General features: G+C 35.9%; 1 protein-coding gene across 1 annotated transcript; it reads left to right on the top strand.

The window, feature by feature from the left end:
* The first annotated feature begins 1,734 nt into the window (after nucleotides 1-1,734).
* LOC103460608 (basic leucine zipper and W2 domain-containing protein 1-A-like) lies at nucleotides 1,735-14,542 on the top strand. The gene is made up of 12 exons (XM_008402855.1): nucleotides 1,735-1,841; nucleotides 2,346-2,419; nucleotides 5,382-5,558; nucleotides 7,574-7,668; nucleotides 7,759-7,824; nucleotides 7,955-8,090; nucleotides 10,483-10,592; nucleotides 10,799-10,969; nucleotides 11,279-11,425; nucleotides 12,359-12,497; nucleotides 12,757-12,879; nucleotides 12,970-14,542. Exons 2-12 carry the CDS (start codon nucleotides 2,356-2,358, stop codon nucleotides 12,999-13,001), a joined length of 1,260 nt encoding a protein of 419 aa, XP_008401077.1. The 5' UTR covers nucleotides 1,735-1,841; nucleotides 2,346-2,355; the 3' UTR covers nucleotides 13,002-14,542.
* The last annotated feature ends 426 nt before the right edge of the window (nucleotides 14,543-14,968 follow it).

Genomic DNA, 14,968 nt, shown 5'->3' with positions numbered 1-14,968 from the left:
TGTGTGTTACTGAAAAGCGTATTGCAAAAAGGGACACATACTTTTGCTTTCAATCCCTTTTTTTTATTATACGTGATGATTTTCCACTTACAGATAAAGAAAATATATTTATGGTAAGACAATTACATAAGACAGAAAATTAAACATTAAGACATAAATGTGAACTTAATGAAAACTACAAGTTGCTTTTAATTTGACAAGCCTTGTCAAAACACATGTTCTAATTTATTGGATATGTTTTGCTAAATATGATTCGCACCTATTTTAGACACTAAAGTACTTTGCAAATGTTCTATTTCAAATGACATGTGGTATGAAGGTGCATTGTTTTCTTAATTCAACTTCCTCTTACGTTTTTATTTAAATTAGCAAATTTGGTTAAATTACACACTTAAAACAACACAAGTGGAAAGTTGACAGTGTTAAAAATATGTACACATAGTGATGATATGAAGCATGAACCTTCTAATTGTGTTCTACTGTCCTCTTTACAGAGTGCTTTCAAGTGTTTTGTTGTTGCCATCACTTTTGGAAATGTGTGTAGTTTTCTCAAAGACATCGCAAATGTTTTGCTGTAGAATACAAAACACTTTAATGTGAACAAAGCATTTGATCCAGAGGAAAGAGTTTATCCATGCCTTTTCTAAGARAACTGCAATATTGTACCATCAAGTTTGGCTGTTGGGGTGCAAGAAGAATAGTAGCATTAAGTTGGAACTTGGATTGAAAATTAGCTTATCAAAATCTAAAACGTGTCCAGAAAGTAACAAGGGTTGCAACCACAGACATACATCATTTGTATTTTATGTTGCTTAACTTTTGCATTTTCAAATGTTCTTCTAATGAAACAACAGACTGGTTTCCAGATTATGAAGTTCTCTTCAAGGGGCGCCCAAAGTCAGTTGTCAAGGGCCAGTATCCTGAATGTTAGTTCTCTCCCTGATTCCACAACCTGAATCAAATTATGAGTCGGTAGCAGGCCTCTGCAGAAATATAACATACTGATGAGGTTGTTTGTGGGTCAGTCTATGACCCACAAACAACAGCTATGTTGAAGCAGAGACCCATCTAAAACTAGCAGAACACTTCACCTTGAGGACTGGAGCTGGAAACCCATCATTTAAAGTTTACAGCTGTGAAATATGTCACGGGCTTTATAGTCCAAAGAGCAATTTCCCAACTAAATGAAACTTTTTTAGAGTTAGTTTAACATAAACATATGTCTGTTACTGTCATATTTGAAAAATATGCATGCATGTATCCTTCAATATTTGAGATGAATGTTAGCTTGGATATAATCTCTAATGATATTTGGGGAAAGTTCCTGAATACTTAAATTTACGAGATGAGCTTTAACGCAGCATTAAAGTTTCCCCTGAAGCCCACATGGACAGATTCATCATCCTCCTCCTCCTCCCGGCAGCACAATACCCCCCTCCTGTGTCTTAATTTTACATCGCAACGACTTGCTGACAACTGTCTAATGACGCTGGCTCAATTTGGCGTGTTCAGGACTGTAACCCTTGTTCAGTTGGAGATCCTCTGTATGTGAAGCATTTCTTCCTTCGTGTATCCATGTTTTGCAGGTTCTTCACAAATATAAAACGCTAAAAAAAATAAAAAAAAAGCAAACAAAAAAATTATATCTCACAGCTTTAAGAACTGGAAAGTTGCTAATATTAAATTGTCGCTGGTATTGTTTTCTCTCTGTTGGGATGGGTAGTGCATGTGCGCATGCGCGCTGACGTCTACCGTTTCCTCTTCCCTATACCTGATTGAGCTGCAGTCCAGTTGTACCATATTTTTTCGACGGGCTGTTTTTGATCCAAAAAGGAATTTCGGTGAGTTTTTCACTGATTTTGCTCGTTGTTTATCCGAGCTGTGGGTATATATATATTCAACTGTTACGTCAATATCCGTTACGTAAATCAATAATTGCTAAACGGTCGGTGCAGTTTAGCTAGCTGCCTCAGATATTTCTACTTCTGTGAGATTTAACGCCAACTTATTGGTCTCGGCCCTGTTGTTTTGTCAAGCCTTAGTTGATTTGTATTTGTCAATTTTAAGCTAGATATACGTACTTAAAAATGTACTTCTTTATTAAGCAATGTCTGTGTCATTTTGTTAGTATAACGGAAAATAAATGCGACACTGTTGCTGATGGCTTACAATAGTGATTTACGCCCAGTTGTCAGGGTTTATAAACGCTTCGTTCTTCAAATTGTAAATCAACAAACTCGACTGCAAGAAATGCATGCCCTTAGTTAAATCACATTGTTGGTCTTTCCCTACAATGTAAATATTTATGGTTATCTCCAAGTCTTGCCTAACTTCTTGTTTTGCAGAGTGTCTTTTATGAGTAATCAAAGGCAACAGAAGCCTACGCTAACAGGCCAGCGTTTCAAACCTCGAAAAAGAGGTAAGCGTTACACTTTAAACCACGTGATTTTTGCATTTTGTTTTGGAATTTTAAAAGAAGTGAAATGCCTGTTTCTAAATAAATGCTATTTGGCGTGTGCTGTTGCTGCTAACCTTTTCTTTAAATGTGGCATTATAGAGCAAATGTATCAACAAAAATTCAAGCTTACAATGAAATGGTTATTTTCTACGCTTTCAAATCAAGACACTACCTTGCTGCCCAGATTATGAAACCCATTTAGGTAAACGTTTTTATGCTTGATGCAGAATATTACAAAAACCAATGGAAATATTCATAAATGGGAGAAGGATTTTGGAATCATTTCAATATCTTGTATGCTGCATTTTTACCTGGATTTACTCCTGATGTTGTTTTTGTTAACTTGCAGTTAGAGACTGTTATTTCTACTTGAATATCAGTGATTCTTGAGAATAGGGACAAAATGGGTTTTAATTTTCCCATAATTTTTTTTTTTATTTCTCAACCTTATGTATGCAAATATGACAAATAATGTTTTGGAAATGTAAAGATGCTAAAGTACAGGCTCTCAGTTGCAAACATTTTTTTTAAATTACATTTTTAATCGGCCTGACCTAGAACGTTGTCATCACCATCTGACAAAAATAAATAACTCATTTTACAGATAGATGCTTCTCAAGAAACAAAATAAATATTATTTAAAACAACAAAAAGGCCATTTGATGGAGTTGACACAGAACTGAAGGTGGTGACAAACTAGTGAGTAAAATGAAAAACATGGTACAAGTGAAGTAATGAAATTTATGTAAAATACATTAAAATGAATTAATCGCACATTTAAGTGAGATTTGACAACAATTTCACTGAAAGAGTCAGAAAAACTGATGGAGTTGACATCTGACGGAGTTGACAAAATGCCAAACTACCTCAATTTATATGATGTTATTCTGAAGGAGGCCATATTGTAGCTCATCAGGTCCATGAAATTYTTACATTACACCAAAATTAAGCTTTTATTTCACAAAATTCCATAAAAGTTTTGTAAATTGTCAGTTATGGTGTTGACACATCATGGTTGTGACAAACAACTTRGGAATAAAAAGAAGAAAAAAACTAAAGAATAACATAAGCTAACCAGAGCTAACTAGCCCTCTTAGAAAAGGAAGAGAAAGGAAGTAGTCATGGGGTCCTCAGAAGTTCTGGTGCCCCCCAATAATGCCTGATTTTTTTTTACATTCTTTTCATGTCTGACGTGTTGACAAAAACTAGGGACAAATTTCAATGGAGTTGTAAAATATATAAAAATGATTTTTAATTCAATTTATTGATACCTTTATAATTATTTATATGACTACTTATACTTAATTGTCATAATATATAATTTTAGTATTTCTTTAATTATTTTAAACTATTACAATGTATTGGGTTCTGCTCCTGGACAAGGGATTTTACAGGCATCATTCACCGACTACAATGTTTAAAATAAAAAAATATTCAGCAAATACTTGGAAAATATACATTGTTGTGCTCACATGACCCAGGTTAGTTTAGTGAGATATTCGAAAAAAATATATATTTTGTGTATATTTTATTCAAATTTTGTGCTTTATCCAAAGGACCTGTTTTGTCCCTATTCTCAAGAATCACTAGATGCACTGAATCCTTCTGTTAATTCTTTGCCCTACTTATTTACCTTGCATATTTGCTTAATATAATTACACCCTGGTATCAATTATGTATTTTAATTCTGACTATTACAGAAGTTATTTTGAAGCTCTTTTGGATTTGTGCAGAAAAGATCAGGATGCATTTTAATGACTGTTGTACTTGTACAACTACATGTGACCAGATCTTTAATCTTGGTGGACTTGCAGCTTGTGTTACAGTTAATGTGTTTCCCCCCTACATTCATGAACATGATAACAGAAAAAGAATATGTCACTGATACCTTTCAGAGCCATAGACCTTCTTTAAGTTAGAAATGGCACAATTCCCATGTCCAAATTCGAACCTGAAAAGAARAGCATAGCATTATTTTGGAGCTAGCAACCAGATTGGCTCTTAATCAACTCTTTYCTTTGACATATTGTCCCCAACTTCTGCTACATTTAACAATGTATTTAACTGTAGAGTATATTTCTTATGTAATTGTATGTTTTGATGCATAATAGAGATGAATAATCATAAAAATATAAMATTTTTGTGACGCACTTTCTGCATAATTTTTATTTCACCTTGGGAGATGACAGCACASKTATRTTTTATGAATAAAGTTGTACCAATTAAACTCCTCTCCTATTTGAGGGCTTAGTTAATGGCTCTAAACCGTTACTATGATTTATTGTCCCCATGTTGGCTTCCCTTGAGAGTACTCAGATTTGTTTCTCCACAGGTAGAATTGCACCTCACTTTTTACACCTCAGTTATGAAGTAAACTTTAGAGTACATTAAAGTTTAAAGCTTTTATCAATTAAAGGCCATTATAAAGAACTCTTTGTTATGAAGACTTCTGCATTTATATTCTTAAATTATCTTATGAAATTCAAGTGAATATKGGTCTCCTGAACCGATCAGAATAACTGGTTTATGTAATTTACCAGTAACACAACCCCATTACCCTATGGTAAAGTGAGCAGATTGTAGAAACCAACCTCAAATCATTGGCTGTTGCAGGTGGTACAAAATGTCCCCAAGGCAGGTAATTGGTGCATAGTTTAAACAAAACCTCTGGATGGATTTAGGTTAGCATTGTTTGGGTAAAAGTTGAAAAGCAGAAATCTCAAAGTTTGCCATATATTTGCGTAATGGCAATTTTTTACTGAAAGAAAAAGAAAAATCATAAATGTATTAAAAAGGATTGGTGAAGTTTAAAGAAGAAACTTTTAAGGGTCATTTGAGGATATTTATATTTACCTACTGGTCATAAGTGGTTGGCAATAAAACCATAAAATTTCTGTTTTTGTTTTGTCTTTTTGTTTCGTAGATGAAAAAGAGAGGTTTGACCCATCCCAGTTTCAGGAAAGCATTGTGCAAGGTCTAGATCAAAGCGGCTCTGATCTGGAAGCTGTCGCAAAGTTTCTCGATGCCTCTGGTGCCAAGCTCGACTACAGACGATATGCCGAGACTCTGTTCGACATCCTGGTGGCTGGAGGAATGCTGGGTGAGAGGGCTCGCAAAAATCTTTTCAAACTTTATCCGTYGTTAAGTTCTCAGCAGTGCATGAGTTTTGGTGCTGAATGACAGCAGAGTCTTGGGGCAAAGAGCACCAAGAGTGAAGCTCCTCCGTCCAAATCYGTGTCTGAGGTGAAACGATGGTTGTGAAATGTCTCCTCCAGCAGATCAACAAGAAGCATAGAAGGAGAATAAAGCTGCTGCTTGCTTATTTCAGCGTGCCTGTTCCAACATGTTTCAAGCAGGTAGAACATTGCTGATCACAAGTAAACAAAATTCTGCCGATTGGGTGAAAAAATTACATATCACCACTACAAACAAATGAAAAGTGAAATTAAGATTAGTGACCTTTAAACATCATCAGTTGGTGCCGGATTCAGTTTTGCTTGATAGTCAAACAACCAGTTCCTCCTCCTGATCGGCAAATGTAGTCTGCCGGGTCTTTTTTTTTTTTTACAACTTTTTTGAACCTGCTTTCACAAAGAAACAGTGACTTCTCATTACCATCTCATTTTGGTGAAATGTATTACACAGCAAAATCAGCTGTAAAAGCGGTTTTCTTTGTTCTTTTCAAAATGTCAAACGTTCTGTTTTCAATTATTTCAATTTTAGGTCTTGAAAAGATTCAGATGTGCCCAGAATTCCACATTTTGTTTTAAATTTTCCTTTTGAGTAGCTTCATGTATTAAATTAGGCTTCCATTGTATTCCATTCCATTTATTTAACAAATAATTAGAATTTSTCAAATAATTGGACAAATTCTAATCAGCAGCACATAGAGCATTGATTATGTATTTGATCAGTGTTCTGCAGTTTGGGAATTTGGGTGTTTTTACTGAGTGGTCAATGTAGCAGAAGCGACAAGCTCTTACAAAAGGAATTAATTGACCTTCAATTGTTTTTGTGAACCAGCAAAAAAAATTCTACTACTAAGCTGTTTTCTTGTTATCTTTTTTATCTTCTTGATACTGTATCCACTTCCAGCTTCCTGGGCGAAATAGCAAAACATTCTTCTTTTCTCTTTTGTTTTAATCGCAGCCACAACTTTATCACAGTTTCCTCACATATAAGCATAACTTTAACAAAACAAAACATTACAGACCAATTAGGAGAAAAAAAAACATTTCTAATCTGGATTTCTATAGTTTGCAACAATTTTACCAACCTGTGTGAAGCACAAATGACTAAAACATGTTGACATTCTTAAGAAATACGGTTCAATCTTTTTGTTTCAATTTCACATTTATTTTATTTTTTTTAAAAAGCAATAAGCAGGTTAAGTTCACTTTGCTACATAACAGGTGTGCAACAGTATGGCATTTTTATCATAATCATGTGCAACCACTGGAGATAGTCACCTGACCACTCTGATAACCACAAACAGCATCTGGAGGAGACGGCTYCTCTTGTAGTTTTCTTTTGCACTTATTGAGAACATAACGTCTTCAAAAGGTCTTGCTTGGCTAGTTAGTACATGTACATTTAACAGCTGGAGTTCTTTGGGGATTGTAATATTTCTTTTTTACGTTCACTCCCTTTATTTCAACTCTGCAATATAAAAATTAGTTTTTGAAGAAGGTAAACAAAACTGATGCATCTCAGTAGCTGTGTCAAACTGTAATGCATCGAATTACAGACAATCTCACGATCTCTCTTCACAAGCTAATGTCATATTTTCCAGCAYGGGAGGTGTAGATTTAACTTTTCTTGGCTTGAACAGAGGAAAATTAGCAGCTGGCCAAAACTTATCAATAACCTCTATACCAACTTTAGTAGAACATGATTGTTCTCTTGTTTTAATCTGGTTTTTTTTAGCAATCTGCTGGCAATAGGTTTGTATTAGTTAACTAACAATCTTAGCAATGGTGATTGTATTTGTGGAACAAGATCAACAATAAGTAAAGTTTGCTTTGATTGAAAGAATAAAGGACATTTTAGGCAGAAATTGATCAAAAGTTTTAACTGGGAGATTAATGAAGTAGTAAAAAAAGTGTTTGTTTTTAGCCCCAGGTGGTACTCTGTCTGAAGACATGACCTGCACAGATTTCTGTGTCTTCAAAGCACAAGAGGACATGGAGACCATGCAAGCATATGCACAGGTGAGTAATCCAATTTTCAGGTGAAAAGACAAAAAATATCAATATTTTGTAAACAAAATTTTTCCATACAATCATATTTTGTATTTGTAGGTGTTCAACAAGCTCATCAGACGTTACAAATACTTGGAAAAGGGATTTGAGGAGGAAATCAAAAAGGTGTGATATTTTACAAGAATYTTCACATCCGTTACCATTTTGTCTTACATCTACCTTTAAGTGGAGGAAGCGACATTGTTTTACTGGATTCAGCCAACAGAATTAAATTCATGTGCTTACTGTTTGGCAGCTGCTGCTGTTTCTCAAGGGCTTCACAGAGGCTGAACGCAACAAACTGGCCATGCTCACGGGAATTCTGCTGGCCAACGGCAATGTCTCTGCATCCATTCTCAGCAGCCTCTTTAACGAAAACCTAGTCAAAGAAGGTAACGGTTTAATCTTTCTCTGGTGCTTRGTGCTTATTTCCTGTCTTCACAAATTGGAGTCTGCAGGCTCTTTAGCCTGKAAATTATTCTACCTTCTATTGTTGTAAATCAAAATGTATCTCCATCTGAAATAAATGGTGATTGGGAGGATGATGACGTGAMCTCTCCAGCAACTCGAGTGGACTGAGTTTATGTTTAACACAACGTAGCTATTTAATATGTTAAGAATATACAAATCTCTTAGTTGTGCTATTTCAGGTTTACACCAGTTCACAATTAAAGGAAAATAATGTTCAAGGTAACAAATTGATTTGCCCTCTGATTTCACAGTTGGGTTTTGGATTAAGTTGTCGTCGTGAGGTTTAGGGAGCGCATGAAATGTACACCCTCAGGTTTAGCCGCACACTGTTTGAAAAAGTTCAGCACTGCTTTATTCAGTTGTCTGCTTTATATTTGTGAACAGCTGTTCAGAAACCAGTCACATGTTCTGTGTGTTATCGTAGAGCGTCACACTTCTGTTTTTACAAGTATGTCAGTTTCTGCTGTTCATGCTTGTGTAGTTTCCTTTCCACACAGGCTCAGGCTTGAATTTCTCGGCCAGATTTATTTCACTGTGTGAATAACTGGACTTACAAGTTTAAAGTGTTCTAATCATGTGTTGATACTTGTTTAGCAAACTTTCTGATTGGTTTTGTGGACTGAACAAAAATCAGAATTGAGCACCTGCTGTATGAATGTTGACCTTAGAAAAATATATGTGTTGAGAAGAGGGTGAGGGGAAATCTGTATAGAAAAGGAAAAGCTTGAAAAGCTTTTTTTTAAGTAAATGTTTTCTTTTATTTACTGTCATGTGATGGCAGTTTGTTTTGCTCTGATTATTTTCCTGAAATAAGTAATCTGTGAATCTTCATTGCTGTATTTGTTTGTTAAGTCGTTCGATCAAACATTTTGTGGGCATCATAAATTGCTCTTGCTTCTGGCAGTCAGAAAAGCTTGTACCAAATATGCAGATAAGCATGTGGCTGGGAAACATGAGACTATCCTCAAGGAACTGAACAAATGGAATGGCATCTGATGAAACTGTTAAATTGAAGATGTATTGATACAAGAGATTAATCAAGCTATCTGCTTGGATTTCTTCGCATTTTAAAAATCTCTTTAAGAACTATAAATAAAAGCAAATTACTATTTTATTACTACTTGATGAAATAAAAAAATACTTGATAAAGACTTTACAATTTTTAAGCTGCTTAAAGTCACAGAGCACTCTCTTAATCACTGCAAATGTCAAGTATGACTAAATTCTGCAAGTTATGGGACAGTGAAATGTTTAAAAACAAAAAAAGAGTGAACTATAATGAATGACAGAATATCTCCCTTTTCAAGATGGATATTAAAAAAAGAAATTCTGTAACATTCATTCAAAGAACCAGTCTTGTTAAATCATTCATCCATTTATTTTAACAAAACAGGAGTCCTAAGAAGCCCTCCTGTTGTAATCCATCAGTATTTATTAATATTAGCATAAGAGGCTGTCAGTGTTACGCAGCTCTGCTGCTAAACATGATTTCTTTTGTTTTTCTAAATATCAGAATGATTACAGTGAACACCTAAAATGTCTTGCATCTTACAGTAGTAATTTGCGTGTTTAGTGACATTAGCATTTTTAGCTGTGCTTGCTGTTTGTATTCTTTGTAGAATTAGGGTAGTTGTACCTTAAGTGTGGAATATACACATAGATTCATAAATGTCCAAATCCAGGCTGTTCAATGACTGTCACAAAGAATCAAAGAAAGCAACATAGCTGGAGCAACAAATAATGTTGGTATTTGTTCTAATTTCTGTTTTCTGCTCTCTTCGAAAAAACGATAATGTATCACATATGTCTACAGGCTCAGATTAGCAAGAAGCCCCCCCAAAACAAAATCTTGTTCTTTGTATGAATATTGACATCTATTACATGCTTAAGCTATTAACTGTTGATAAAGCAATGCAGATGGTGTTGTGAGGTTTGCCTGGCTTTGACTTGGTTGTTTGTCTTTTGCTGGCTGCAGAAGTAAAAGGTGGCCACACACAGACGGCAACTGATGAATAGACTCAGTTAATCGAGCACCACCCATTATCAGTCACTTTACCCTTRAAACTTGAATCTTCAAATAGATGGACTGAATGGTGGCCTACATCACATGTTCATAAATACAAAGTTATTGAAATGCTATTTGTTGAAGTCATTATATAGATGTTACCCTGCCATATCCATCTCCATCTGCTTGATGGTCTTATGGCAATTAAAAGCCGCAGACTTACGCTTACCGATGTATTAAGGAGGCCTAACTTAATCCTGGTAGATCAGTGTGCAGCAGCTGACTCACATTACCATTCATTTGTTCAGGTGTTTCAGCCTGCTTTGCCGTGAAACTCTTTAAATCCTGGCTTTCCGAGAAGGACATAAACTCAGTTGCTGGCAGTCTTCGGAAAGTTGGCATGGACAGCAGACTTCTGGTGAGAATGACACATTTAATACAACATTATTACAGCAGAATTAAGTCTTAAAGTCTGTGCGCTTGGATTATGAGTTGTTAAATAAAATGAGATTAGTTGAGACGCCTGCTGAATGTTCTGACATTCAGCAGTTCAAGTTTTAGTTAATGAATAAAGTCTGTTTCTGACCAAAAAAGTCCTCACTAAACATTTCACTCCTTTTGCAGGAACTGTTTCCTGCAAACAAACGCAGTAGTGAGCACTTCACCAAGTACTTTAACGACGCAGGGCTAAAGGAGCTTTCAGACTTTGCCAAAAACCAGCAGTCTATAGGCACACGCAAGGAGCTACAGAAAGAAATTGAAGATCAGATGTCACGAGGAGACCCCCTCAAGGATGTAAGTCCACTTAGTTTTCCTGCTTTCTCTGACACTGGGTTCTTTTTATGTAGCACACTGCCGAGACTAGCTCTGAGAATCGCTTTCTTCTTGACCTTTGTCTGCCTTTGTCTTGAGGAGTGGCTGCAAAATGGGTGCAGTGAATCAATGAAAAGTTTCTGCAATCCACTCAGCCTCGACAATATTATCACCTCCCGCATGGTTCTCTGAGGATTCCAATGCCTAACACATCTGGAGGGTTTGATTAGAGGCGCGATAATGCACATGCTGGCTTTGGTTTGTCTGCATTGTTGTTAATGTGTTCGACAGATTATTGCATACACCCGAGAGGAAATTAAGAAGAGCAACATCTCAGAGCAGACAATGGTTGGACTGATTTGGTCCAGCGTGATGAGCTCCGTAGAGTGGAACAAGAAGGARGAGCTGGTCGCAGAACAAGCCATTAAACACTTAAAGGTGACAATTTAGTTACGTTTTGTAACGGTCTGCATTCTCTATTTAGCTTGTGAGAGTATAGGGAAGCAGAAATGTAAAGAAACTTGACTGGGTCTTTAAAGTGAAAGATACTTCTAAATCAATGCAACTGTAGGTTTATTATTTAGAAGAGAGCATTTACAGAGTCTTGGAAAAGTATGCATACTCCTTTGAAATTGTTTGCACTTTAATGTAGTTTAGTTTATTGGAGTTTTATGTAATAGATGTCCAGTACCCTGGTTGCTAATACCCCTACACAATACAACACACTCAGAAGTCTCCTAATTATCAAATTAACACTTGTGGAAGGTAATTCATGAAAAATCCAGGTGTTCTGTGAAAATATTTAAAGAGTATTAATGAACAAACAGCATAATGAAGACCAAGGAACACCAGACAGGCCAGTGATAAAATGGCAGAGAAGTTAAGAGCAGATTTTGATTATAAAAATGTATCCTGTAGGGTTGTTTCTCTTTTACAGAGGTGGACAGGAAGCTAAAGAGAAAATGAGAGAAAATGTGTTAGAGACTGTTACTCACTCGAGTTAACATCCTGCAGAACAAACGTAAAAACAGCCAGAGCTCTAATGAAAGGATTTAAATCAAAGCATATTAATCTGTTAGAATGGTTCAGATCGAAGCAGAAGTTTCTCTTTTCAGGTTTTTATTAATGTGATAAAAATGTTACAAACTATGCCTTATTGTACACTGTTATAGACTTTGTGTTCTTCAATAGAACAAATTTGGAAAACCTTTGTGTATGAATACTTTTCTCACGTACTGTATTTAATCAATAATTTTCACCAACAAATTTGAAAAAGTGTTRGATATTAGAGAAAATTCACACTTTTTAAAAGCCATCAGATTTGAAAACTGAAAATTCTCTTGTAAATCCATAAATGTCTCCCTTTCTCAGCAATACAGCCCACTGTTGAAGGCTTTTACCTCCCAGGGATATTCTGAACTCACACTTCTGCTAAAGATCCAGGAATACTGCTATGACAACATYCACTTYATGAAGGCCTTCCAGAAAATTGTTGTTCTGCTCTACAAAGGTGAGTTAATTACGCCCATACGGCTCCTGGTCCYGTGTTTGCCTTTTTTTTGTGCGGAAAACAGTTTGTTTTGTGTTGGAAAGCTATGAATGCTGCCAGATGGCCAGAGATTATAGCCAGAAAGTTTGTCTTGATTGATGTCATCAACCAGCCCTGGTGAATAATTTTTTTTCCTCCCCCACAAGCACCTGGGGACGCATCTGTGCTCCTGGCATCAGGTTAAAAAGATGTTGTTTCTGTTTTTAATTTATGTTTCAAGCGGACGTTTTAAGYGAGGAAGCCATTCTGAAGTGGTACAACGACGCCCATTTGCCCAAAGGAAAAAGTGTTTTTCTGGATCAGATGAAAACTTTTGTCGAATGGCTTAAAAACGCAGAGGAAGGTAGGCCACTCACTCATTCACTCTCTAGCTAAGCTGCTGAAGTGTTATTTAGATTATTCTGTAAACTAACCTTTATTTTAATCATTCCAGAGTCCGAATCAGAGGAAGAAGAAACAGACTGAGGATTCCAATCGACAAATTCAATCCATTATTTCAATTTAACTATACATGAGATCCTGTCAAAGGATTCTTCTTTTTTTTTTTTTTAAACAGAAGTCCCTCTATGTACTTTTAATTCTCTACCTCTGCATATCAACTGTCATAGAAGGGCTTTGATATTCTTCGGACTTRCTTCCTCTATAAATCAATACTTGTACTTCTCTTTATATTTCTTAAGGACACAGTCTCAGTGCCAGATGGAGCTGAATGGGTATAAACTATTCTTTTCAAAAAAGTTTTATCTTTTTTTTTTTTTCTTTTTGAGAAAGGCCGTTTCCTTCTAAATTATCCGGTTTAARAGATTTCAAAGTTTCTGTCTTTAGTCAGTTTGCCAGAGGTCCTTATGTGTAGCCGTGATATGCTGGTCRGGCAAAAGACRAACTGTTTTCTGACCTCATTTTAGATCTCTGCCAATGATGTGACAACATTTGAATTTACTGCCGGTTTTTAGATTCAGCCTTCATTATTGGTAATGGAGCTATGCCATTTTACACAATCATGTTAATGGTGGTAAATGTTGCCCCTCAAAGTTATTTTTGTTTTTCCAGAAAATCTTATGTCATTTTTGTAGGGTCTTACTCTTATAAAACAAATTTTAAAATAAAGAAGCTATCGTCCTGAATGTAGCGTTTGTTTCTGCATGTTAAAAGGCAAAAGCAGACGCCTTAAATTGTTGAAATTTTATTAAGATACATACAACAACATTTTCAATGTATTTACCTTAAAATTCMCAACAATAATAGCTCAAAGTCTTCATACCGGTTTAGGGGGGAAAATGAACCTTTTAAGATTTTTGCAGCCTTGAAAATGGTTTMTTCCATTAAATTCAATTTTTTTCCAATTACCTCTGACATGCCTTCCCTGTTCCTGCTGAAGAAAAGCATCCCCACAGCATCATACTGCCACCACAATTTACAAGTCACAAGGGATGGTGTTAAATTTCTGCCACAAAGCATTTTGGGGAAAACTACTTTCAATTTCTTTTTTGTATAGGTTTATCACATAGTTTGACATTACTACTCTACATTACAATTTTGGGTGTAACTTGGCAGCGTGTGAAAAGGTTCCTGTGGTATGAATAGGTTTTCAAGGGAGTGTACAATGCAACCCAACTCATGGAAACGATCATAAGCAGACGCTCGTTTGAGAGAGTTGCATGTGCAGAAAGACAAATAGTACTTCCTTACTGCCCGTGTTACTGAATGTTTCCCTAAAACTTGTTTCTACTAGTGGATTTCTTCTTGAATATCATAATCATCCMATCAGGAGAAGCAGCTTGACATTCATAACCTTAAGTGCAAACAGCAATCTCAGTTTCTTCACTGTTACCCCACTTTAAATCATCATTACGACGCAGTCAAGGGTGTAGAAATGAGAGCGAAATTATTTAAAATGTTATCGACAGGTCAATAAAGATACACTCAGAAAGTCTGAAAGTATATTCACCTGTCCAGTTTGGTGTATATGCACATATAAATGCATAATAAAAGGATTAYACAACCCAGCCAAGCATTATCAGATGATTATCAGTTTTGYTCGGCACCAACAGATGGCAGTAAACCCTTTAGAGATTTTCCCTCCCCCTATTAARGGATGYCAGAGTTTTAGAATCAAGCTCAACCAGAAAATGCCATTTTGAAGAAACCCGACTAAAGTATTAGACAGAGCTACAAAGTATGCAACATGAGTATTTTCTCTTCCTCTCCGTCTCAGGAGAATTTGTTTTCCTTTTGGTTTTATTTAGTCGCGCAGCAGAACATGAAACAATTTGGGAGAATGACATGCCGGCTGGGGGAAACATGACTGCTTTTGAGATTTCTGTGTGAGCATATTTAAGTGCATGCAGCAATGATTGCCTCCTCCCCACTGCCRTCACTACCAACAACATGAAACACACATACACACCCTCGTACGGTTCTAAACATCTTAA

This window comes from Poecilia reticulata, linkage group LG2, assembly GCF_000633615.1.
Source record: "Poecilia reticulata strain Guanapo linkage group LG2, Guppy_female_1.0+MT, whole genome shotgun sequence".
NCBI classification, from domain to species: domain Eukaryota; kingdom Metazoa; phylum Chordata; class Actinopteri; order Cyprinodontiformes; family Poeciliidae; genus Poecilia; species Poecilia reticulata.
This window is presented reverse-complemented; position numbering and strand designations above follow the sequence as displayed.